General features: G+C 39.7%; 3 protein-coding genes across 5 annotated transcripts; all 3 read left to right on the forward strand.

The window, feature by feature from the left end:
* Positions 1-15990: 15990 nt before the first annotated feature.
* LOC140864733 (uncharacterized) lies at positions 15991-19287 on the forward strand. Of its 3 annotated transcripts, none has more exons than XM_073269069.1 (6): positions 15991-16205; positions 16433-16758; positions 17342-17487; positions 17738-18014; positions 18164-18436; positions 18513-19287. In XM_073269069.1, exons 2-6 carry the CDS (start codon positions 16450-16452, stop codon positions 18987-18989), a joined length of 1482 nt encoding a protein of 493 aa, XP_073125170.1. In that variant the 5' UTR covers positions 15991-16205; positions 16433-16449; the 3' UTR covers positions 18990-19287. The 3 variants fall into 3 exon arrangements, with proteins under 3 accessions (XP_073125170.1, XP_073125171.1, XP_073125169.1); XM_073269070.1 differs by having other exon boundaries at positions 16436-16758; XM_073269068.1 differs by having other exon boundaries at positions 15992-16205; positions 16418-16758.
* A 328-nt stretch (positions 19288-19615) lies between these two features.
* LOC140863440 (uncharacterized) lies at positions 19616-21807 on the forward strand. The gene is made up of 5 exons (XM_073266869.1): positions 19616-19772; positions 19944-20277; positions 20368-20584; positions 20686-21322; positions 21444-21807. Exons 1-5 carry the CDS (start codon positions 19640-19642, stop codon positions 21701-21703), a joined length of 1581 nt encoding a protein of 526 aa, XP_073122970.1. The 5' UTR covers positions 19616-19639; the 3' UTR covers positions 21704-21807.
* Positions 21808-21949: 142 nt separating this feature from the next.
* Positions 21950-24039, forward strand: LOC140863441 (2-oxoglutarate-dependent dioxygenase DAO-like). The gene is made up of 3 exons (XM_073266870.1): positions 21950-22539; positions 22888-23203; positions 23600-24039. Exons 1-3 carry the CDS (start codon positions 22205-22207, stop codon positions 23846-23848), a joined length of 900 nt encoding a protein of 299 aa, XP_073122971.1. The 5' UTR covers positions 21950-22204; the 3' UTR covers positions 23849-24039.
* The last annotated feature ends 694 nt before the right edge of the window (positions 24040-24733 follow it).

Raw genomic sequence — 24733 nt, forward strand, 5'->3', positions numbered from 1 at the left:
GAAGTCTATCTCCCGAGCTGGAGGTAATCATGGGATTTCATCTAGAAAGACATCAGCAAACTCACTAACCACTGGCAGATCTGCCAATTCTGTGCTAGTTTTCAACACATCCACCGCATAAACAAGGAATCCCTCTGCCCTTTTCTGCAATTAAAGAGTCATAGATAGAACTGATATCAAAGGTATTCGAGATCTCAAACCTTTACCGTAAAATTTCCATTCCCCTGCCATTTCTGGTCTGACTCTCACAACCTTCTAAAAACAGTCTATGGTAGCCCTGTACTTGGTTAACATATCGATTCCGATAATGCAATCAAAGTCTGACAACCCAAGCACAATACAGTTTATCTCTATCACATTATCTTCAAACTGTAGTATACAATTTCTGACAGATTTCACTGATACTATACAGCTCCCCAAAGGTAAAGATATAGATACTACAGCAGATAATGACTCAACAGGCAATGCATGTAATATAGCAAATTGTTCAGATATAAACGTATGGGATGCACCTGTATCTATGAGCACATAAGCAGGATAACCACAGAGAGTACAGTTACCTGCTATAACGTCGTCAGGTGCTGCCTGAGCCTGCTCTTCAGTCAAGGCAAAGACTCAAGCTTGTTGTCTTGGAGGTTGATTCGTTGCTTGACTACCTCCTGCTTTATTCTATTGCTGAGGCTGTGGCTGGAAGGAGTGTACAGTAGATGCTTGCCTTTCAGGCTGAGCCACTGATCGTGATGACCCCGCACCTTGAGACCTCACAAGACCACGCTATGGACACACCTTGGCAAAATGTCCTGGCTGATGGCATATGTTACAATTCCCAGACACACCTCTGCACTGATCACTAGGATGTCTTCCTCCACATTTGTTGCAATACATTCCTGTATAGCCTGAACCCTGTCCAGCACTGCTCTGTCTTGGCCCACTAGAGCTGGATGAACCACTGCCTGACTTCTTAAACTGCTTCCCTTTTGCTTTCAGATAATCTTTCTTACCACCGCTGCTGCTACCTCCCTCAAATCTAGGAGATGATTGTTGAAACTGAGCTGGGGGTTGTGGTTGTCGTTGAGACTGTGCAACGAACGATGCTCCTCGCTGTTTAATCAAACCAGCCTCCGCTCCCTTTGCTCTATCAAGTGCATCAGCAAAGTTATTCGGCCTCCCAGAGTTCACAAGGGTAAAGACATCTGGATTCAGTCCATTGATGAACTGATCAGCTTTGGCCTCTTCACTTCCAGCTACATGTGGAGCAAACTTTATCAATGTGGAGAACTTGGCAACGTACTCTTCTATATTCAGATTCCCCTGTTTCAAATTTGTAAACTCTGCACCCTTGTCCTTTCTGTACGACACTGGAAAGAAACGTTGATAAAATTCTTTTGTAAATACTTTCCAAGTGATAGGTGTACCTCGATTTTCAAGAGCTCTCTTGGTTGTTATCCACCAACTCTTGGCAACCTCGTGTAGTTGGTGCCCAATCAGTCTGACTCTTCTGTCATCTGCATAATCTAGGAAATCAAACAACATTTTCATATCCTCTAACCAGCCTTCACATTCAACTCGGTTCCTTTCAGTTTTGGCGGCTTGAAGGATTGAAACCTTTTCAGTAAAGTCTCCATAGGTGTTTCTGTAACATCCATTGGATCATTGGATGTACTGCTCTGTTTTGGTCTAGGAGCTTCTGCGACCTGTGGTACATCTGCCTGTTCTGGCGGAGGAACGACCAATGTCTGTCTAGTAACCGGCGCTTGACGAGGAGGCATATCTGATATTCAAAAGGATTAGCACACAAAAGTATCAATATATCAGAATCACCCATTCTGTTTCAGCCCCCCTCTGATTAGCATTTTCATGCCTTCTCTAGAGATCAAGTTCTGATCCAAAACCGGTTCTAATTCATTCTCAAATAATACATACTTGATAAAGCAATAAGGCATGATTATAAAATAAATACACATAATCATGTGATCAATTTAATCTAAAACATTAAATCATGCAAGCAAAATCAATCAATCAAGAGGACTCAATCTGTAACACCCGGTATTTTAAATACGTAAATCCGCATGCATAATTAGGATATTTAATTATTTAAATTTTAGATTTATGGGTTAAATAATTATGTGAATTATTTGTGCATGATTTAATTTATTTTTAAGCATTTAATCCATAATTAGTGATTTTTATGATTTATAGTATTTAATTATTTTTGATCGCGTAGACGGTACCGTGGACGGACGAGATGACAACTTTCTATTCAAATTATTTTATGAGTCTTTTTAGAGCCCAAAAATATTATTTTGAGTTTTATTTCCTCAAAATTCTTAGTATTTAATTTTATATAATTTTAGGAGTCCATTTTTATTCAAATTTAGCCATTTTAATGACTTTTAATTATTTTTAAAATTCCCTTAATTTGTAATTTTGGGATTTTTATATTTTTAAATTGAGTTATCAGATTTTAACTTTTATTTGAAAGATTAAGTTGTATATTTTTATATTTAAAACATTTTTTCTATATTTAATTAACCTATATTTTAATTAAAACAAAAAAAAAACCAAACCTAATCTACCCAAACCCCACGTTAATTTCCCATCAGCCGCCTCCCTCCCTACTATCCACTCTCCTCCATCACCCTCTTCATCGTTTCCAGCAGCCTCCAAGGCTCGATAGCCGAGTTTGTTCGAAACTTCGAGTTGTTCGTCGTCCCGGAAACGTCCTACGTCCGTCGATCTATCGATTTCTTCGGTGCAAGGCATGTGTAATTCTTTCTCAACACCATATAAGCTATTTACTGCACTGATGTCAGATATTTTTGATGTAACTCAAGTTGGTTTTGTTTAGTTCTTGGTTAGAACATGGTAAACTCATGATTTTTGCCTTGTTTCATGCATAATCACACGTTTTATGTCATGGGATTGGATCGGTCTGCTGGTTCAAGAGCCAAGGAGGGTGTGGGGGTCCTAGGTATCAAGCCATGACCATGGTCAAGGCTGAAGCAGGGCTGGAAACCGAACTGCATCAGTTCTGGGGCCATGGGTTCGCAGGTTAGGGTTTCGGGGAAGGGAGCTTCGTTCTCCTTCCTCAGACCACGGCTTAGGGTAAGGTTGGTTGGGTTAGAACCCCCTTGATGTTTTCTAAGTTTTTTGAAGAGGTTTCATGGTCTTTAGTGGTCGGAGCATCGAGAACGAAGGGAAGTTCCGCAGCTGCTCGCGTCTGTGCGCTAGCTGCAGATGGGCTGGGTTGCAGAGCTTCGTTCTCACTCCAAAGTCGATGGATTGGGCTGATTCTTGGCTTGATGGAAAGGTTTGGATGTGGGCTAGGTCCTAGGGGTGGCCCTCCGGCCGGTGGGTGGCCAGAGCGGGATGGCCGCCGGGCTTTCTTGCTGCTGCCCGCAGCAGAAGCGAGCAGGGAAAGAGGGGGGTACGGGTTTGGGGCTGGGGTGGTCTGGGCCGGGTCTGAGGGGCTTGGGTCGGGTCAGTAGGTTAGGGGGTCGGGTTAAGTTGGTCCGGGTCTGGGTTTGGTGGGCCGGGCTCGAGTTTTTTTATTTTTAAAGTATTTTATGAATTAATTGGTTTTTGGGCCAATTAATTAGAAATAAAATTATTTGGACTCCCAAATAATTTTATTTGGGCTTTTAAAATTTTAATTAAGTTAGTCCATTAATTTTATGGGCTTTTGAGCCCATAAAAGTTATTGGGCCAGTCTTTGGGCTTGTGGGCCCATTGGGCCAGAATGGGTGTTAATGGGCTTGAATTATTTAATTGGGTTTAAAATAATTTTATTGGGCTTAAGTATGTTAATGGGTCAGTCTCTGTGTTAATGAGCCAGATTTAAGTAAATGGGCTTGAGAGTTTAGGGCCAGCAGTCCAGTACAATCCATGAGAAATTTGCATGTGTCCTGATTATATATTTAATTATTTTTATGCATTGAAGTTATTTTAATATTTATATGTTAGTAAGAAATTAAATTAAATATATATGAAGGACACACATTTTATTTAAGTACATGCATTCATGAAATAATTTTATGCATAATTAAATGTTTAAAGTTGAGCAATAATAAAATATTTTATGTTGGAAGTTGAAGTAGTGTGACAATTTAAGGGGGATTCGTCCCCATAGGTGAACTATTGAAGGGCAGTTTACTGCCAATTTAAGAGGTGATTCGTCACCGCCACGTACGTTGATTTTCACTCTGATCAGTATTTAATGTATGATTTAAGGTTACACTACGGATACAACCATGCGATGTTAGAAATTTAACTGCTCAACAATATTTATGTATTATGTTATTTAAGTTAATTTAAGTTATGTTTATGTCATGATATTTTTAAGAATGCTCATTCATGTATATGTTATGTATTAGTATCAAAGTGACTTAAATTATTTTAAACCCTTGTTATGTTAGCATGTTGGGTCTCTAGGCTCACTACACTTATATGGTGCAGGTGAGTACGTAGAGGAGGATGTAGCTCCTACCGGCGGCGAGAACATATGAGCGGACATGCAGTGACCCCGCGACCACGGTAGATGTCTGAGTCACATGGCATGTTTTTGATTATGTCAGCACGTTACACATTTTATATTATTTTTCAGTGGTTGTGGTTTTGAATATTTCATTTGAATATTTTCAGTGCATGCAAACCTTGATCATTTTACTTATGCAGTATTTTTAATTAAATGTTTGACTCAGATATTTATTTTATTTAAAGGATGCAATTTTTGTTTAAGTTATTTATTTTAGTCATTTATTTAAGTTATTTATTTATTTATTTATTTTAAATCTTTTTATTTTGTGCGTATATGTATGGGCATATATGTACATATTTTATTTAATAAGTATAAAAAAAAATTTCCGCATATTTATTTATTAATTATAGAGTTAGGGTCATTTCAGTTGGTATCAGAGCACGGTCCTTGGAGGGGTCATTACTGCTATGCGAGCTCAGAAATCCACGCTACCGATCTGTAAGTTTTAAGTGTTTATAGTATGATTTATTTTTTTAAGGATTTAAGTTAGCATTAATTTTAAACCACTTAGTTATGCATGACGATTTACGTAAAGAAACATGTGGTGGATTACATTACCCAGTTCGAGAGAGGGTGTCGCTTCGTGCCTCTTTTGCTGAGTGCACCAGACAAGTTGAGACAGTTTGTAGATTGCGGGCTGACATCAAGCATGACGTTCGCATGTTGGATGTCACTACTTACGAGGTGGCAGTTAGCAGAGCATTGCGTTCTGAGGAAGGGAGACGAGAGATGCAGAGGTAACAGCAAGGCAAGAGGCAGTTCCAGCTAGGAGCTTATCGACCATATTCGCAGCCTTCTGCGAAGAAGCAGTTTACTGGGCCGTCTAAGGGCCCGAATCAGCAGGGACAGCAGCAGAGGCCTTAGGGGCGCCAGCCGCAGCAGCAGCAGAGGGGCGGGGCCCCTAAGACCGGAGTAGTTCCCTTGTGCCCATAGTGTCAGAGGCCTCACTCAGGTCAGTGTTTGATCGGTTCCAACGTTTGCTACCACTGCAAGGAGCTAGGGAATGGGGCATACAACTGCTCAAGGAAAAAGAACACCACTGGGCGGGTGTTTGTCATGCAGGCTGAGGAGGCAGACCTAGATACCTCCTTAATCATCGGGAGAATTCTAGTATGAGGAAACTCCACATTTGCGTTGCTAGATTCAGGGGCTACACATTCTTTTATCTCCCTAGAGTTTATCAGACGGATAGGCATCACACCTGAGATTGCCAACAGTGGTTATGATGTCACTATGCCGTCAGGACAGATTATTACTACCTCTAGTGTCATTCAAGAATTGGAGTTGGAGCTTCAGGGGCACTCCATTCGCGCAGATATGGTGGTTTTGCCGTTGATTGGATTTGATTTGATATTGGGTATGGACTGGTTGACAGTCAATGGAGCTTCGATTGATTTTCGTGGAAGGTCAGTGTCAGTGAAACCGTCAGAAGGCGACCCGTTTACTTTCTATGCATCTCAGAGCAGTAGTACTCCTCAGGTGATATCTCTTATTCAGGCGAGGAAGTTGTTGAGACGGGGTTGCCGAGGTTTTCTAGCGAGTATTGGCACGACCTCAGAACCATCTAGCAGATCATTATCAGAGATAGAGGTGGTTCATGATTTTTCGGACGTCTTTTCGGAGGATGTTGCAGGAATTCCACCAGTGAGAGATGTGGAGTTCAGCATCGACTTGGTGCCAGACACCGTGCCTATCTCTAAGGCACCGTACAGACTTGCTCCTACCGAGATGACAGAGTTGAAGGAGCAGATTCAGGAGCTATTAGAGAAAGGCTTTGTTCGTCCTAGCTTTTCTCCATGGGAAGCTCCGGTGTTATTTGTGAAGAAGAAGGATGGCAGTATGAGATTGTGCATCGATTACCGAGAGCTCAACAGGGTCACAGTGAAGAACAAGTATCCACTGCCGAGGATAGAGGATTTATTTGACCAGTTGCAGGGAGCTTCAGTGTTCTCCAAGATTGACTTGCGATCTGGTTATCATCAGTTGCGTGTTAGAGATACAGATGTGTTCAAGACTGCTTTCAGGACACGATATGGGCATTACAAGTTCTTAGTGATGCCATTTGGGATGACCAATGCTCCAGCGGTTTTCATGGATCTCATGAACCGAGTCTTTCAGCCGTATCTAGATCAGTTCATCATAGTCTTCATTGATGATATCTTGATCTATTCTAGGAGCATTGAGGAGCATAGACATCATCTTCAGACAGCCTTGCAGACTTTGAGGGAGCATCGTTTGTATGCCAAGTTCAGCAAGTGCGAGTTTTGGCTCGAGCAGGTGGCATTTCTTGGCCACGTTATTTCGAGAGATGGGATTGCAGTTGATCAGTCGAAGGTTGAGGCAGTGCAGAATTGGGGTATTCCGAAGAATGCTTCGGAGATTCGCAGTTTCTTGGATTTGGCAGGATATTATAGGAAGTTCATCAAGGGTTTTTCCTCTATTGCAGTACCCTTGACTTCCTTAACCAAGAAGAATGCGAAGTTTATCTGGAGTTCAGACTGTCAGAGGAGCTTCGATCAGCTGAAGGAAGCACTCACTACTGCACCGGTGTTAGCAGTGACAGTACCACACGAGGAGTTAGTGGTGTACACCGATGCGTCTAAGCTGGGTTTAGGCGCAGTACTTATGCAGTGTGGCAAGGTTATTGTGTATGCGTCGAGGCAGCTGAAGGTTCATGAGCAGAATTACCCGACGCATGACTTGGAGTTAGCAGCAGTGGTTTTCGCTTTGAAAATCTGGAGGCACTATCTGTATGGAGAGAAGTGCAAGATTTTCACAGACCACAAGAGTCTCAAGTACTTCTTCACACAGAAGGAGTTGAACATGAGACAGCGCCGATGGTTGGAGTTGGTGAAGGATTATGACTGTGACATTAGCTACCATCCGGGTAAAGCTAATGTAGTAGCAGATGCTTTGAGTCGGAAGTCGTTAGTGGTCTCATATTTGACCGTACAGTTACCACTGCAGAGCGAGATTCAGAGATTTGACTTGGAGTGTTATCCGAGTGGTCGCGCACCGAGCTTTTCAGTGTTGACGGTGCAGTCAGTTCTGCGAGATCGGATCAGGGATGGACAGTCTACTGATGAGGAGTTGCAGCGATGGAGACAGAGAAATGAGGCTAGGGGTAACCTCTTGTATACAGTAGTGGATGGTATCGTTCAGTACTGTGGTAGGATGTGGGTACCGAACGTCGATCAGTTGAGAGCTGAGATTTTAGCAGAGGCTCACACATCTCCGTACTCCATTCACCCCGGAAGTACGAAGATGTACAAAGATTTGCAGCTATTGTATTGGTGGCCCGGGATGAAGAGTGACATCGGGAGAGTGGTGTCAGAGTGCTTGACTTGTCAGCAAGTCAAGGCAGAGCATCAGCGTCTAGCAGGACTTCTTAGACCTCTTTCTATTCCGGAATGGAAATGGGAGAATATTACGATGGACTTTGTGGTTGGCTTACCGAGGAGTGCCAGAGGTTGCACAGCGATTTGGGTGATTGTGGATAGACTCACCAAGTCAGCTCATTTCTTATCGGTGAGGACTACCTACTCATTGACACAGTATGCAGAGCTTTACATTAAGGAGATTGTTAGACTGCATGGCATACCAGTGTCGATTGTGTCAGACAGAGATCCGAGATTCACATCTGCATTTTGGAAGAGTCTACACACAGCATTGGGGACTAGGCTTTTGTTCAGCACAACATTTCATCCCCAGACAGATGGTCAGTCTGAGAGAGTGATCCAGGTTCTCGAGGATCTTCTAAGAGCTTGTGTCATTGATTTTCGGGGCTCTTGGGAGACTAGACTGCCATTAGTGGAGTTTACCTATAACAACAGTTTTCAGTCGTCTATAGGTATGGCTCCTTATGCAGCATTGTATGGGAGGAGATGCAGATCTCCTGTGCATTGGGATGAGGTTGGTGAGCGGATTTTACTGGGTCCTGAGATTGTGCAGCAGACAGCTGACATTGTGACTCAGATTCGAGATCGGATGAGGACTGCTCAGAGTCGGCAGAAGAGTTATGCAGATGCCAGACGACGAGATTTGGAGTTCGCTGTAGGTGATCACGTATTCCTGAAGGTGTCACCTATGAAGGAAGTAGTGCGTTTTGGCCGGAGAGGCAAGCTTAATCCGAGGTATATAGGGCCATTCGAGATCTTGGACAGAGTTGGCACGTTGGCCTACCGTTTAGCTCTACCACCAGGGCTAGCGGCAGTGCACAACGTTTTCCATGTATTCATGCTTCGGAGATATGTCTCTAACCCGTCGCATGTGTTGGATTTCGAGCCCTTGCAGTTGCCACCAGATCTAGTTTATGAGGAGAGGCCAGTGCGGATCTTGGCTAGGGAGGAGCGGAGGCTTAGGACGCGGGTCATACCGATGGTCAGAGTCCAGTGGCTGAATCACTCAGAGGAGGAAGCTACTTGGGAGACCGAGGCAGATATGAGGACTCGCTACCCGGAGTTGTTCGGGTAAGTACTTTAAATTTTGAGGATGAAATTCAATTTAAGGGGGGGAGAATTGTAACACCCGGTATTTTAAATACGTAAATCCGCATGCATAATTAGGATATTTAATTATTTAAATTTTAGATTTATGAGTTAAATAATTATGTGAATTATTTGTGCATGATTTAATTTATTTTTAAGCATTTAACCCATAATTAGTGATTTTTATGATTTATAGTATTTAATTATTTTTGATCGCGTGGACGGTACCGTGGACGGACGAGATGACAACTTTCTATTCAAATTATTTTATGAGTCTTTTTAGAGCCCAAAAATATTATTTTGAGTTTTATTTCCTCAAAATTCTTAGTATTTAATTTTATAATTTTAGGAGTCCATTTTTATTCAAATTTAGCCATTTTAATGACTTTTAATTATTTTTAAAATTCCCTTAATTTGTAATTTCGGGATTTTTATATTTTTAAATTGAGTTATCAGATTTTAACTTTTATTTGAAAGATTAAGTTGTATATTTTTATATTTAAAACCTTTTTTCTATATTTAATTAACCTATATTTTAATTAAAACAAAAAAAAAACCAAACCTAATCTACCCAAACCCCACGTTAATTTCCCATCAGCCGCCTCCCTCCCTACTATCCACTCTCCTCCATCACCCTCTTCATCATTTCCAGCAGCCTCCAAGGCTCCATAGCCGAGTTTGTTCGAAACTTCGAGTTGTTCGTCGTCCCGGAAACGTCCTACGTCCGTCGATCTATCGATTTCTTCGGTGCAAGGCATGTGTAATTCTTTCTCAACACCATATAAGCTATTTACTGCACTGATGTCAGATATTTTTGATGTAACTCACGTTGGTTTTGTTTAGTTCTTGGTTAGAACATGGTAAACTCATGATTTTTGCCTTGTTTCATGCATAATCACACGTTTTATGTCATGGGATTGGATCGGTCTGCTGGTTCAAGAGCCAAGGAGGGTGTGGGGGTCCTAGGAGTCGAGCCATGACCATGGTCAAGGCTGGAGCAGGGCTGGAAACCGAACTGCATCAGTTCTGGGGCCATGGGTTCGCAGGTTAGGGTTTCGGGGAAGGGAGCTTCGTTCTCCTTCCTCAGACCACGGCTTAGGGTAAGGTTGGTTGGGTTAGAACTCCCTTGATGTTTTCTAAGTTTTTGGAAGAGGTTTCATGGTCTTTAGTGGTCGGAGCATCGAGAACGAAGGGAAGTTCCGCAGCTGCTCGCGTCTGTGTGCTAGCTGCAGATGGGCTGGGTTGCAGAGCTTCGTTCTCACTCCATATCGATGGATTGGGCTGATTCTTGGCTTGATGGAAAGGTCTGGATGTGGGCTAGGTCCTAGGGGTGGCCCTCTGGCCGGTGGGTGGCCGGAGCGGGATGGCCGCGGGCTTTCTTGTTGCTGCCCGCAGCAGAAGCGAGCAGGGCAAGGGGGGGTACGGGTTTGGGGCTGGGGTGGTCTGGGCCGGGTCTGAGGGGCTTGGGTCGGGTCAGTAGGTTAGGGGGTCGGGTTAAGTTGGTCCGAGTCCGGGTTTGGTGGGCCGGGCTCGAGTCTTTTTATTTTTAAAGTATTTTATGAATTAATTGGTTTTTGGGCCAATTAATTAGAAATAAAATTATTTGGACTCCCAAATAATTTTATTTGGGCTTTTAAAATTTTAATTAAGTTAGTTTATTAATTTTATGGGCTTTTAAGCCCATAAAAGTTATTGGGCCAGTCTTTGGGCTTGTGGGCCCATTGGGCCAGAATGGGTTGTTAATAGGCTTGAATTATTTAATTGGGCTTAGAATAATTTTATTGGGCTTAAGTATGTTAATGGGCCAATCTCTGTGTTAATGGGCCAGATTTAAGTAAATGGGCTTGAGAGTTTAGGGCCAGCAGTCCAGTACAATCCATGAGAAATTTGCATGTGTCCTGATTATATATTTAATTATTTTTATGCATTGAAGTTATTTTAATATTTATATGTTAGTAAGAAATTAAATTAAATATATATGAAGGACACACATTTTATTTAAGTACATGCATTCATGAAATAATTTTATGCATAATTAAATGTTTAAGGTTGAGCAATAATAAAATATTTTATGTTGAAAGTTGAAGTAGTGTGACAATTTAAGGGGGATTCTTCCCCATAGGTGAACTATTTAAGGGCAGTTTACTGTCAATTTAAGAGGTGATTCGTCACCGCCACGTACGTTGGTTTCCACGCTGATCAGTATTTAATGTATGATTTAAGGTTACACTACGAATACAACCATGCGATGTTAGAAATTTAACTGCTCAACAATATTTATGTATTATGTTATTTAAGTTAATTTAAGTTATGTTTATGTCATGATCTTTTTAAGCATGCTCATTCATGTATATGTTATGTATTAGTATCAAAATGATTTAAATTATTTTAAACCCTTGTTATGTTATCATGTTGGGCCTCTAGGCTCACTACACTTATATGGTGCAGGTGAGTACGTAGAGAAGGATGTAGCTCCTACCGGCAGCGAGGACATATGAGCGGACATGCAGTGAACCCGTGACCGTGGTAGATGTCTGAGTCACATGACATGTTTTTGATTATGTCAGCACGTTACACATTTTATATTATTTTTCAGTGGTTGTGGTTTTGAATATTTTATTTGAATATTTTCAGTGCATGCAAACCTTGATCATTTTACTTATGCAGTATTTTTAATTAAATGTTTGACTCAGATATTTATTTTATTTAAAGGATGCAATTTTTTTTAAGTTATTTATTTTAGTCATTTATTTAAGTTATTTATTTATTTATTTTAAATCTTTTTATTTTGTGCGTATATGTATGGGCATATATGTACATATTTTATTTAATAAGTATATAAAAAAAAATTTCCGCATATTTATTTATTAATTATAGAGTTAGGGTCGTTTCACAATCTACCCCGCTCGCTTATCTCTAATCAGTCCAGAACTTACGCTCTGATACCACCTGTTGTGGGGACCTCAGGTGCTAATCTCATCTTATAGGGCGATTAATAACAAGAAATATTCAATCAGAATATTAATCTGCTTAAAAATCAAATAAATAATACAGGACATTTGGCGACGCAAAACCATACATTTGGCGACGCAAAAAACACGTCGCAAAAGATCAACAAATTTTTTTTTTTTTAGTAGACCTTGACGCGCGGGCGCGCCTCATGTGGCGCGGGCGCGCATAGGGCTCGGTCCAAGGCACCCAAGGTGCCTTGGTTAGGCGCGGCCGCGCCTCTGGGCTAGGCGGGCGCGCCTGGCCCTCTGATTTGCCTTCCAAACAGCTGAAAAATGATGTCTTTATCCCTGTTTTGATCCTCAAACATTGACAAACATATATAACATGAATTTAACATCAAAATCTAGATGAAAACATGCAAATTCATGAACTAACCAAGTAACTAAACAAGGAACTTGACATACAACCATAAGATCTTACATACTCTTGTTCTTGACAACATACATATCTATATGCTCAAATGTTCTTATTCTTGCCATTCATACAAGTCTTTATATGCAAGTGTTTATAACAAAACATATACAAGATCTAAATACAAAGGTTGACATCAACTCTACTGCATAAACCCGAGTTCACCACATGCTACTCTTGCTCTCGTTCTTCTTACAACCTTCTTTGTCCTGTGCTCGCCCCATCTATTCTCATGCACACATACAAACATAGAAATAGCCGGATATCTCCGGTGATAATTGAATCCCAGTATAAAACAACTAGATCATGCATAACATATAGTTCAAAGAAATACTCATATAAACATCTCAACAAGCATTAAACCAATCTATTGCAATGCATGATTTTAAAAATCTGCTATCAAGTTCTATATCGGTTCTTGGGATCCCGGGGAAGAAGAACACAACAAATCTCCCACCTACTCTCCCTTTCGGGGGTGGCGTTGAGCTCTTTTCCCGGACTTTGGCATACTATATCAAGTTTCTAACCATAGGAGTTGATCTATCTCCTAGGTTCCTTTATATATATCCAAACATCCGTATTCTTTTGGCGAATCTGCCATTTCAAATCTCAAAGGGTTGTTGGCTCAAGATGAATGCATCAAAATCTAGAAGCATAAGAGTAAAAGCCAACTAATAACAAGCTAAGTCAAACAAGCAAGTAAATGTGCAAATACAACACATATAAGCACATAGTATGTGGTTTTGAAAGGGCATTCAAGGAAACCTCTTGAATATTCAAAGCCCTTATTCTAAGGTTGTCTTATACCCTTCAAACTTGGTTTCAAAGCTCTTCAAATTTGATATAGCTGCACAACAAGAACACAATCAAAATCTGCTCATACTCTTCTCAATCTTCAAGGCTAACAAGTCACAAACCTTGTTCTTCCATCGATCGGTTTCGAAGTCGTGATTCTTAACTTGAAGTCCCCTGTTTTCAATCTGAAAATACATCAAACATGTCTAAGAACATCATCAAGAACTCACATAATACTCAGCTCAAACAATCTAGACTCAAACTTGATCATTTTTCAAACCGACGGCGTAACGGTATGGAATCGGTAACCGAAACTGAAATCCAACCAATCTATCATTCATATCTACTTCAAATACATGATATAACAGCCAAATACATCAATATACCAGCATATCATCAGCTACCATTTCGAAATATATGCTGAAAAATTCATAAGAAATAGAAACGGCATCCAATCTTCGACCCGATTGCGATAATACAATACATAGAATCTCAAGAACATATATCCATACTCAAATTCTGAGTTCTTCACACACATAATTTCGAAATATACTGAATCTCATCAATACTTACATCAATTCATAGCTCTTGACGAGAGGATCGTAGAACTATGCCCGAAATTGAAATCGACCGGACGGATCTTGAGATATCTTGGTTTGAAGGTAAAATCTCAACAAAAAAAATGAAGTCTCGGTTTTCTCAATTGAAGAAGATGAAAATCTGATGATTTCATACACAATACACGTGAATATGCATATGCAGACAAGTGTCCCACTCAAAATGTCAAAATTGCACTTTGGCCCCTCATCTCTTCACTATTTGCAAATTGACCTTGAAACTTCTTTTTAATTCAATTTCAATCCTAAATAATTTAAGAATATTAGAATTTAAATCTAAACTCCAAAAATTCTCAAATTAAATATTCTCGGATTAAAATTAAATAATCTCGGGCCTTACAGATTACTTCTGAATTTCTTTCTTTTAAATCCCTGTGATCTGTTTCCAATGATCGTTGGAAGATCATTATCTTTACAACATAAAGGTGTACGTTTATTTATACCCCTTATTTTCTTGTAGTTCTTCTGTAATGCTGCCATATGGCACAATTCTGCCAATTTTCCTTTTAAAAAGGATGCGCATCTTGCCAAAGTGTCAAGATGACCTGGAACGTATTCTTTAATCAGCATTTCTCTCCAGGGACTTGGCATTTTTGCGAAAAATAGCTGAATAGCTACATTTTCTTCGACTCCTGAATTCCATCTGTATTTAGTGAATAACATAATGTACTCATCAACTAAACAGATATCATGTAACTCGAGGTTATACAGAGCTTGAGTATATCTTCTCTTTTTCTCTGTATCTTGATTGTTGAAATAGTCTACCTCTATGAATTGTGCTTTAAATAGGGTGGCCATTCTTTCTCCAATTTCGCTGAGGGATTCTCCCGCTAAGATTGATTCCTTCGTATCTGGCATAGTCATCTCCCAAGCAATCTTGACAGATCCCATTAGACTCATTTCTAGAAGTTTAATGAATCCTTCTTTATTGAGATCTAATGTCCCGGCTGCAATTCTCATAGCTGACGTACAATCATCTATAAGATCTTCTTTGTTTTTGAAGTCTAAAACATCAAGGTTTAACATAACCCCGTAAGGATGTATTGGATCTAAAACAGTTTTTCCGTAAGGAGTTTGATGGAGTGGGATTTTACTCCTTCTTGATCTGGTTCCTGCTGGATGTGAATCTTCTCCAACCTGAAACTCACTATGTGGTTCTTCTGTTTTAACCGCATATCTTGGGGGATTCCCTATGAGTTGTTCACCCTCAGGGGAGTTCATTTTTAGATCTACTACTTTGAGATTCGCAAAAGAATCCGCGAGATCTTGTAGATCCTCGAGATTTAATCTCTCTAAAGTAGTCATCAGATAGTGTTTTTCTCTGATACTGCTTTTATAAGATTAATCATCCTTTCATCATCAGTTAAAGGTTTTTGAACCATTTTGGTTTTACCTTTCTGATGTAACAACGGTTTGGTACCAAACGAGAGTGGTAACCTTCCTCCTGTATTTAATTTTCTAGAACCTGAAGTTTGTTCTAGATTTGTGATTTTAGTTTGAAGATCCTTTAGGGTTACAAGAATTTCTTCTTGTTTCTTAAGGATTCCTTCAATCTGTCGAGGTATTTCATACAGCTGATTGCTGTAATATTGTACCGTCTTTTGAATTTCTCTAAGATCTTCGGAGAGTTTAGAGGAATCTGGGGTAATTTCTAAAAATTAAGAGTTAGAAATCATCTTTCTGTCGTAAGTAATCTATTGTGAACAGATTAACTTGTTTATAGGATTTCATATAAATAAAATCCTCTTGATTCAAACCTTCGTTTGAAGTCATCTTTTGTAAAAAATCTTCTCCTCAACAAACAAAAGTATGAGTTAACGAATAATATTAAGTCTGAATATTTAACCTAAAACTCTGATACCATTTTTTGCATATAATTCTTTGTACCAAAATAAGCATTAAAACATGAATATAAGTACATAGATCTTTAGATATAAGTATAAAACCTTCAGATCTAAGTACAAAACCACCCATATTGAGTATAAGAATTAAATATTAAAATAATCAAATTTTGTGGTCTTTAAGAGTCCAAAGAAAGAATCTTGGGAGTCCAAAGAAAGAATCTTTAAAGGTAAGGAGTTGGGAGAAAGAAAGGTTTGAGTTTGGAGATTTATTCATGATTGAGTCTTAGTGTAATTTTTGTGAATTTCGATATAGTTTGGTTTTAACATATTGCTGATCAAACTAAATAATTCTTAATTCTAACGCCAACATCACCGGCGGCAGCCGAAAACCTAATCGCCGCCGCGATCGAATCCTCGGAGAAGCTCTTCAAATATCAGCATAATACTCGGTTTGCAGAATAACATTCCAGCCTGTCGAAGAACGAAATTCAGAAGTTTTTTGGTAATATGTTTACCTTTGCTTGTATATTAGTTAATTTTTTCTTCTGCATGTCTGGAGCCATTGTTGCTGTGTTCAATATGATCGTTGGGGCAAAAATTGCTTCAATTTTTCTGAAAGTGCGTGTCAAGACTCAAGAAACCTTTCCTATTTCGGTTAGCCATGGATAAGTGAATTTATTTGTCGATAATTCTCTCTTTAATTACTTGTATCAGTTGTCAGGCTGTTAGTAGCATAGCACATAGGAATGGTTAACTCAGAGGAGCCAAAGAGAAGGGTGGCTTTTGTCCTAATTGATGGACTGGGAGATGTATCACTGCCAAGTTTAGGATACAGGACTCCTCTGCAAGCAGCAAATGTACCTAACTTGGATGCCATAGCTTCGGCTGGAATAAATGGTTTGATGGATCCTGTTGAAGTTGGTTTGGCTTGTGGAAGTGATACCGCACATCTTTCTATATTGGGTTATGACCCTCGTGTTTATTATCGAGGGCGAGGTGCATTTGAGTCGATGGGCGCTGGACTGGTCATGTCTCCAGGGGACATCGCATTTAAAGTACGTGTTTGCTCTTTGATCATCATCCTGTTGTGCTGTGTTTTCAGTCTCTTATGATTAGGTTTTCTATTTCCTGGACTTTATCGTGACATTGATTAGTTCCTGTGTGCTGCCTAACTGTCTGGGATAATCTTTATGTGAAGGTCCAACATGGTGATTTTGCGACTCTATCAAAATTCTCTTACAAATCTGGCTTCAACATTTCTGGAGTTTCATGTGGCAGAATTTTCTTTTCTTATTCAGTTCTTAGCATGTCCAAGAGACTGCAATTGTCCCGTTAGTGGTTGTAAAAGAATTCATCTAAACCAGTTATTACAATTTACAGCGCACTCTTGAAAAGGATTGGGTTTAGAATAGGATGCTTATTTTCCCATTCTTCATCAGTTTCATTTTCTTTTTAAACTGCAAAAACTTGGATGCTTTATACACCTTATAAGTGGCTATCGTACACGTTACTTTAAATGGAAAATACTCATACCTACTGTATTGTAAAATTTTGTTCGCATGATAGATTTTCATGATGCTTCTGAACAAGTTTGATTATAGTTGTTGTGACTCAGTGCTGACTTGGATTTATACTCAGTCAAACTTTGCTACCCTGGACGAGAAAACTGGAGTGGTTACTAACAGGAGGGCAGATAGGCATTTTGAAGAAGAAGGACCGATTCTTTGTGCAGCATTGGATGGAATGAAACTGCCTTCTTTTCCGCAGTATGAAGTTAGAGTCAGGTGCGTGTTTTTCCAATTTTTTTAACTTTTCCTACACTATGTTATTCATAGGAACAGTGCATGCTTCTTTCTTGGGTTTTAGCCTACAATCCAAAAGTAAGTGAGGACTTAAATGATTCACTAATCTATGGTGTTCACCTATGCTGTCGCAACTTAAAAGTACTCAATTTTAGCTTAGATTTAATTTGTGTCTACTATACTATCTTGCCAAGTTAAACTGATAAATTACATAATTAAATGTATCCTTAAGGTATGCGACAGAGCATAGATGTGGGGTGGTTGTAAAAGGACCAAAATTAAGTGGAAATATATCAGGCACGGATCCATTGAAGGATAACCGCCTACTTTTAGAAGCTCAACCACTTGATGATTCTGATGAAGCAAAAAACACAGCTGCAGTTGTTAATGAGTTATCCCAGGAAATATCTCACATTTTGGTTGCTCATCCTCTGAACGCAAGAAGGGCTGCCGAAGGAAAGAACATTGCAAATGTCGTTCTTTTACGAGGTTGTGGTATTCGAATAGAGGTAATTCTTTTGGACTTAGGTAATCTCACATCCTCTCTCCTGAGAAATATAAATTTCATATCTTTTTAAAATTGTTTGCTAGAATTCATTTGGCTTATCTACTGAGATGCCTGAGAAACTACTCATGTTTTCACGATTATGTATTTTAGGTTCCTCCATTCGAAAAGATACATGGTTTATGGCCATGCATGGTTGCTCCGACTAAAATTATTGCTGGGTTGGGTTTATCCCTTGGTATTGATATTCTGGAAGCTCCTGGAGCCACTGGTGACTACAGAACCCTCTTAACATCCAAGGCAACTGCCATAGCCAATGCACTCTCAGCTCCTCTGGAGTTATGCCCCAATGTTTTTGTGCCTGGTGAAGACGAGCATGAACCTGGCAGATCTAATGGCTATGATTTTGGATTTCTTCACATTAAGGTGGTGATCTACAATTCTTTATCTATTCATTTTTTAAGTTTTTGCTGTAAGTTAGCTCTAAGTTATGTAATTGCAGGCGATAGATGATGCAGGTCATGATAAAGCGAGCATTTTCAAAGTGAAAGGATTGGAAGCTGTTGATAGAGCTATAGGCCAGCTAGCTAAGCTCCTTTGGCAAGCAGAATCAAGCGGGGCATTCCAATACTACATTTGTGTCACCGGTGACCACTCTACGCCAGTCGAATATGGCGACCACAGCTTTGAACCAGTCCCTTTCACACTGTGTCGTTTGAAAGACTTTGTTGGTGCTGTGGGTGGGGAGTCGCATGTCTTGGAAACTTCTCTCGACCCATTTCCACTTCCGATCGTGGCATCTGGTGAAGAGATGGTAGATAATTATCAAACTCAAGGTAAGAAACAAGGCAAACAAGTTCGAGCTTTCAATGGTGATTCAGTGCTCGAATTCGACGAGCTGGCTGCAGCAAGAGGATGTCTCTGGAGGTTTCCTGGAAGTGAAATGATGGGGATCATCAAAGCATTTCTCAAGCTGTAACAGAAGCTACAATTATTAGAATTCGGTGGCCGAGTACCTGCATCTGACCAGAATTTTTAGCGTTGTCAACTTCAACCCGTTAGTTTTGAAGCTTCTTTAAGTAATAAAATGACAACACTTTCTTTGCTTACCTAACAAAGCTATTGCTAGCCAGCAATAAATTATTAGCTCTCTGTCCCATGAACTTTGGACAGCGCTTGTGTTCCCTCTTGTTATTTTGGTTCAATAAAGGTACAACTGTAATTATTTATCGGTTTGTGCGTCTCGGTCTATGGAACATTTGGAGTAGCACATCTCTATGTTTTAACATAGTATTCAATTGATAATATGATGACCTCCACGTGTTTTGAAATTTGAATTTATAACATAAACGGATTTATGATGAACTTTGGCAGTAAAGATTCTGTTAAATTATAATATCTATTTCTTATTTGAAAAGCAAAAAATTAGGGAAATAATGGAATGATGCAAGCCAAGTTGACTATCGGAAAGATACACGAGATACTTCTTCCAATTTGCTTTCTGCCGCGCTAAACGATATGCCGTGCTGACTCCTTAACATATATTATTGTCAATACTTCTTAAATTTTTACGTTAAAGAAAGCGATTTACATTAAATTCAGACCAATAATTATTAAATCATGCAATGAATGCCGCCTGCCACTACAATAAAAAAAACTTGCCAACTAAATTCCCATTTCTCACCTTCATCAGCACTTCAAAACTCGGAAATGGCACACGGTCTACTTTCTCAGGCTGTCTGCAACCCATTTTGCCTTAAAGGTGACGACTTCTTCTATTTACCTTGTACTTGGTCTCTCAAATCTCCAATGGAATAACAAATTATAATAAGAGTTTCAAGAATTCATATCCAATCTCAGAGTTAATTGATAGTAATATACTTGCATGGGAACTTGCCATAAATACTAATAGTTCTATGAGTATGTTCTGCAGGGAAAGAGAATTGGCTGGGGCATTTTGCAGTGAGGAAAAAGCCATTTTACTTGAACCTTTCATCTGCTTCCAAATTCAGCGCCAAAGCATTGTATTCGATCAACTCGAAGGCAATCGAAATTCCCAAACAGTGGTACAATCTAACAGCAGATCTGCCGGTAAAGCCGCCACCTTATCTGCATCCGAAAACTTTCGAACCGGTGAAACCCGAGGACTTGTTGCCTTTATTCCCAGAAGAATTAATCAAACAAGAGGCCACAAATGACCGGTTTATAGACATCCCGGAAGAAGTTTTAGATGTTTATAGGCTTTGGCGTCCAACACCTTTGATCAGGTTTGGTCAGATATACTTGCCTAGAATGTGATGTATTATACTATGCTCGACTTGTTCAGGAAAATCTTATGCTTGTTAAGTCGAATCCAGAGCCAAGAGATTCGAAAAACTACTCGATACACCTGCAAGAATCTACTACAAATACGAAGGCGTTAGCCCTGCTGGTTCGCATAAAGCTAACACAGCCGTCCCTCAAGTTTGGTACAATGCGCAACAAGGCGTCAAGAATGTGGTTACTGAGACTGGAGCTGGACAATGGGGGAGTTCTATTGCTTTTGCTTGCGCCTTATTTGGTCTTAATTGTGAAGTAATGAACTTTTTTCTGCTTGTTATTTCAAGCATAGACATTTACCCGTTTGTCATCCGTGGGGACAATGCTAATGTTTGCAAGTGTACTGCTTCCTGCAGGTGTGGCAAGTCCGCACGTCTTATGATCAAAAACCATATCGCAAACTGATGATGGAAACTTGGGGTGCCAAGGTTCATCCTTCACCTTCCGGCCTCACGAAATCGGGTCAGAGCATACTCGAAAAGGATCCCTCGAGCCCCGGGAGTTTAGGAATAGCAATCTCTGAGGCAGTGGAGATTGCTGCTACAAATGCTGACACAAAATACTGCTTAGGCAGTGTACTCAATCACGTTCTTCTTCATCAAACTGTTATAGGCGAAGAGTGCATCAAACAGCTCGAGGCTTTCGGGGAGACACCGGATGTGATTATTGGTTGCACAGGGGGTGGATCAAACTTTGCAGGGCTTGTTTTTCCATTCATTCGGGAGAAACTTGCTGGGAAGATTGATCCTATTATCAGAGCAGTTGAACCAGAAGCCTGCCCCTCATTGACGAAAGGCGTGTATGCTTATGATTATGGTGATACGGCTGGGATGACTCCTTTGATGAAGATGCACACACTTGGGCACGATTTTGTACCCGACCCGATTCATGCTGGGGGTCTTCGGTACCATGGCATGGCTCCATTGGTTTCGCATGTGCACGAGTTGGGTTTTATGGAAGTAACTTCAATACCTCAGACTGAATGTTTTGAAGGTATATATGTAATATGTTCCTCTTTTATACACACTAAAAAACAGATTTTGAACTTGACCCGAGAGGTGAAATCATATGTATGGTTATCTTAATACCAATCCTTGTGTTTTTGTTTCTTTAGGTGCCATAAAGTTTGCTAGGAGTGAGGGGTTGATAGCAGCACCAGAACCAGCTCACGCCATAGCGGCGACCATAAGAGAAGCTCTACGGTGCAGAGACACGGGCGAATCCAAAGTCATTGTCATGGCGATGTGTGGACATGGTCATTTCGATTTAACATCTTATGAAAAGTATCTGCATGGATCTCTCGTCGATTTATCGTTTTCGGAGGACAAAATGCAAGCATCATTGGCTAGTATTCCTCACCCAGTTCTTAAATGAACTACAAACTAAAATGCATGTATTGCTGCATTGTAAGAAGCTAAGAATCTGTTTTGTGCTGCATATTTATATTTGCCTTAATAAGAGCATTACTGTGGTGGCTATTTTGGGTTCTTTTGCGTTCAATCTAGTAGTTCTATACAAAATCATCACGACCACTCGGTTTCACAAAATCAAAGCTTGAAATGGTTTCACGGATATTTTTGTGTGTTTTTTCTTGTTTCGATTGAAACGTGGAGAAATATTGTATAGAAAAATGTTTGGAACTTGGAGGAAAAAAATCAAAAACCAATTAAAAATTACTTTTTTTTCCCCTCTAATTTGCTGGCTTGTGTCCAAAGTTGAAATTGACATTCCGCCGACAAATTCGAGAGACAAAAAATGTTGTCTGCGCAAAATTCCGAAATCAATCTACTCTTTATCTCAATCAGACTCCGAAACCGAGCTAGTTGAAGCAAATTCCCACGCCATATCCAGCTACGGCCAAGCATTTCCGGCGTAATGGCGGCACCTGTACCGGTGATCGATATCCAAGATTTCCCGGCCCAGTTATCCAAGCTCATAGAGGCGTGCGCAGAATGGGGATGCTTCAGAATCGTGAATTTCGACGGGATTCTGCCGGGATCTCTGATGTCGGAGATGAAGGCGGTGGTGAAATCACTTCTGGAATTGCCGCAGGAAATCAAGAGGAGGAACGTGGACGTGATCGCCGGGAGCGGGTACATGGCTCCTTCGAAAATCAATCCCCTTTACGAAGCTTTAGGTCTTTATGACACGGGGAACACTGAAGCCGTCGATTCCTTCTGTTCCATGTTGGATGCATCTCCCCATCAGAGGTTTGGATTATTTCCTTATCTGCGAATTCAATCTCTTTCCATTTCATCAATGTCAATCACCTTAGGCTTATGGTATTGTTTAGCTTGTGGCATGGAACGACCAAGATTTATGACGTAGATATGGAAAAAAGATTGTACTTGTTAGAACTCGAGCTAAACATTAGAAATCACAGATGCCTGTAATCAGCCAATGTCTCAGCTCTTTGCACAAATGGTATTGTAACATAAATTAAATTAATCCGTTTAAATTTACACTTTTTCCCTGTCTATTATGATCCATTGACATTAAAGGAAGCCATTGTTTGTGTTGAAACAACCTCAAGTAGAGTTCCATGTACTTGTCAACAGGGCTGTTGTTCTGAAATATGCTAAAGCTGTGAATGAACTCATGATGTACATTGGGCAAAAAATGGGAGAAGGGCTGGTGCTGAGTGGAATTTCCTTCGAAAAGTGGATTTGCCAGTTCAGGATCAATAAATACAACTTCTCCCCGGAAACCGTGGGTTCGCCTGGAGTACAAATACACACGGATTCTAGCTTTCTAACTATTCTGCAGGATGATGAGATAATTGGTGGCCTTGAGGTAAAGAAAAGGTCTGGTACTTTTGTGGCGATCGACCCCTGGCCGGGAACGCTTCTTGTTAATCTTGGAGATATTGCAGCTGTAAGTATATAGAATCTTTGAGCAAATTCATGTCTATGATATTTGATGATTTGTAGATTATACGGAAATGCGGAGTTACTTCCCTTTGTTTTTTGTTTCGATTTGAATCGGTTGTCAATAATAGTTTATCTGTAGGTATTGTTGGATGAAACTCATGATTCTCTTTGTCGAAAATTGTTAGTTTGATCCATCTGTACATGTACTTGGCCAAAATAAGGCCAGTGACGCATGTGCAAATGATTAAAACACCATTAGAAGGTGAAAAAATGACCTGATTGAAATTTGTAAAGAGAAAATCAGCGGCCTTCGAATGTGTTTGGTTATTAGTTATTACTAACTGCAACCTTTCTTCTGTTTTAAACTTGTTCTTGAGCCCTGTGTTCCATATAACTAAAGGTGTGGAGTAACGGACGATTCTTGAATGTGGAACACCGGGTGATGTGCAAGGAAGCTGGCTTAAGATTCTCGATCGCTTCGTTTCGTTTAGGGCCCGAGGAGACAATGGTGGAAACACCACCAGAACTCGTAGATTCGGTGCATCCTCGTATGTACAATCCTTTCATGTATCAGGATTACAGAGAATTTCGGATGTCCAATAAGTTTCACAGCGGCGAAGCTCTGGGCCATTTACGCATCGAGTCGTGAAATGGCATGCCGAGGGTCTTTTGATGTTGTGTTGGTCTGTTCTTTTGAATAAATGTTGGTGTAACATAACCAGGAATCAATAGCTCGCGATTCTTGAGAACATTTGAAAATCGTCTTGTGAAATGTTGAATGTACCATTTACACATTTTCATGTGTTCTTTGCGTTTGAAAAGTTCATTTCAACTGACTAATTTGACGTAATATATCTTTTATATTTATTATTATTTCATTCCTCTATTTATTATGTCGAGGATTTTAAAAATTAATATTACTTCAATTTAATCAAAATAAATTACGAGCATGTAAGTTATAGGATTTATTTTCACAAACTTTAATTGTTAGAAATTTACTAAAATTGAATTTACACGTCAAAAGCAATATTATTTGTCAAGCATGTGTCATCGATATAAATTTTTTGTACATATTTTGTCGCTTTGAGGTTGTTTTATGTTTTAACAATACGTATATATAGACTGAAAATCATATGCAGGAACGATTAAATTTAATAAAACATGAAGCAATTAAGAGATTAAAGTTAAATAAATTATGATAAATATGCCAGATTTATAAGATAAGTGAATTTTAGTAAAGTTTGCCCATAACACAGGTCCGCGACTTCACATCATGATCGATCCATCTTGATGACTCTGTCAGTGGAAGGATACTCTCATCTTATATATGCTCTAGTTTTTTAGTTTTCGTATACATATTTTGAGCTAATAACTTGAGTTTCGACGAGTTTTAGTTGGACATCCTCCGACACCTCTAATGTTCAATTGTTCATGGTGGCGCAAGTAATAATTCAAAAACTCATTAGAGTGGATTTTGAAGGATATAGATATTTATTTCCGTTCAAATTTTATACATAAACGATGATTAGTTATG

The sequence above is a fragment of the Henckelia pumila genome, chromosome 4 (genome assembly GCF_033568475.1).
Source record: "Henckelia pumila isolate YLH828 chromosome 4, ASM3356847v2, whole genome shotgun sequence".
Taxonomy (NCBI): Eukaryota; Viridiplantae; Streptophyta; class Magnoliopsida; order Lamiales; family Gesneriaceae; genus Henckelia; species Henckelia pumila.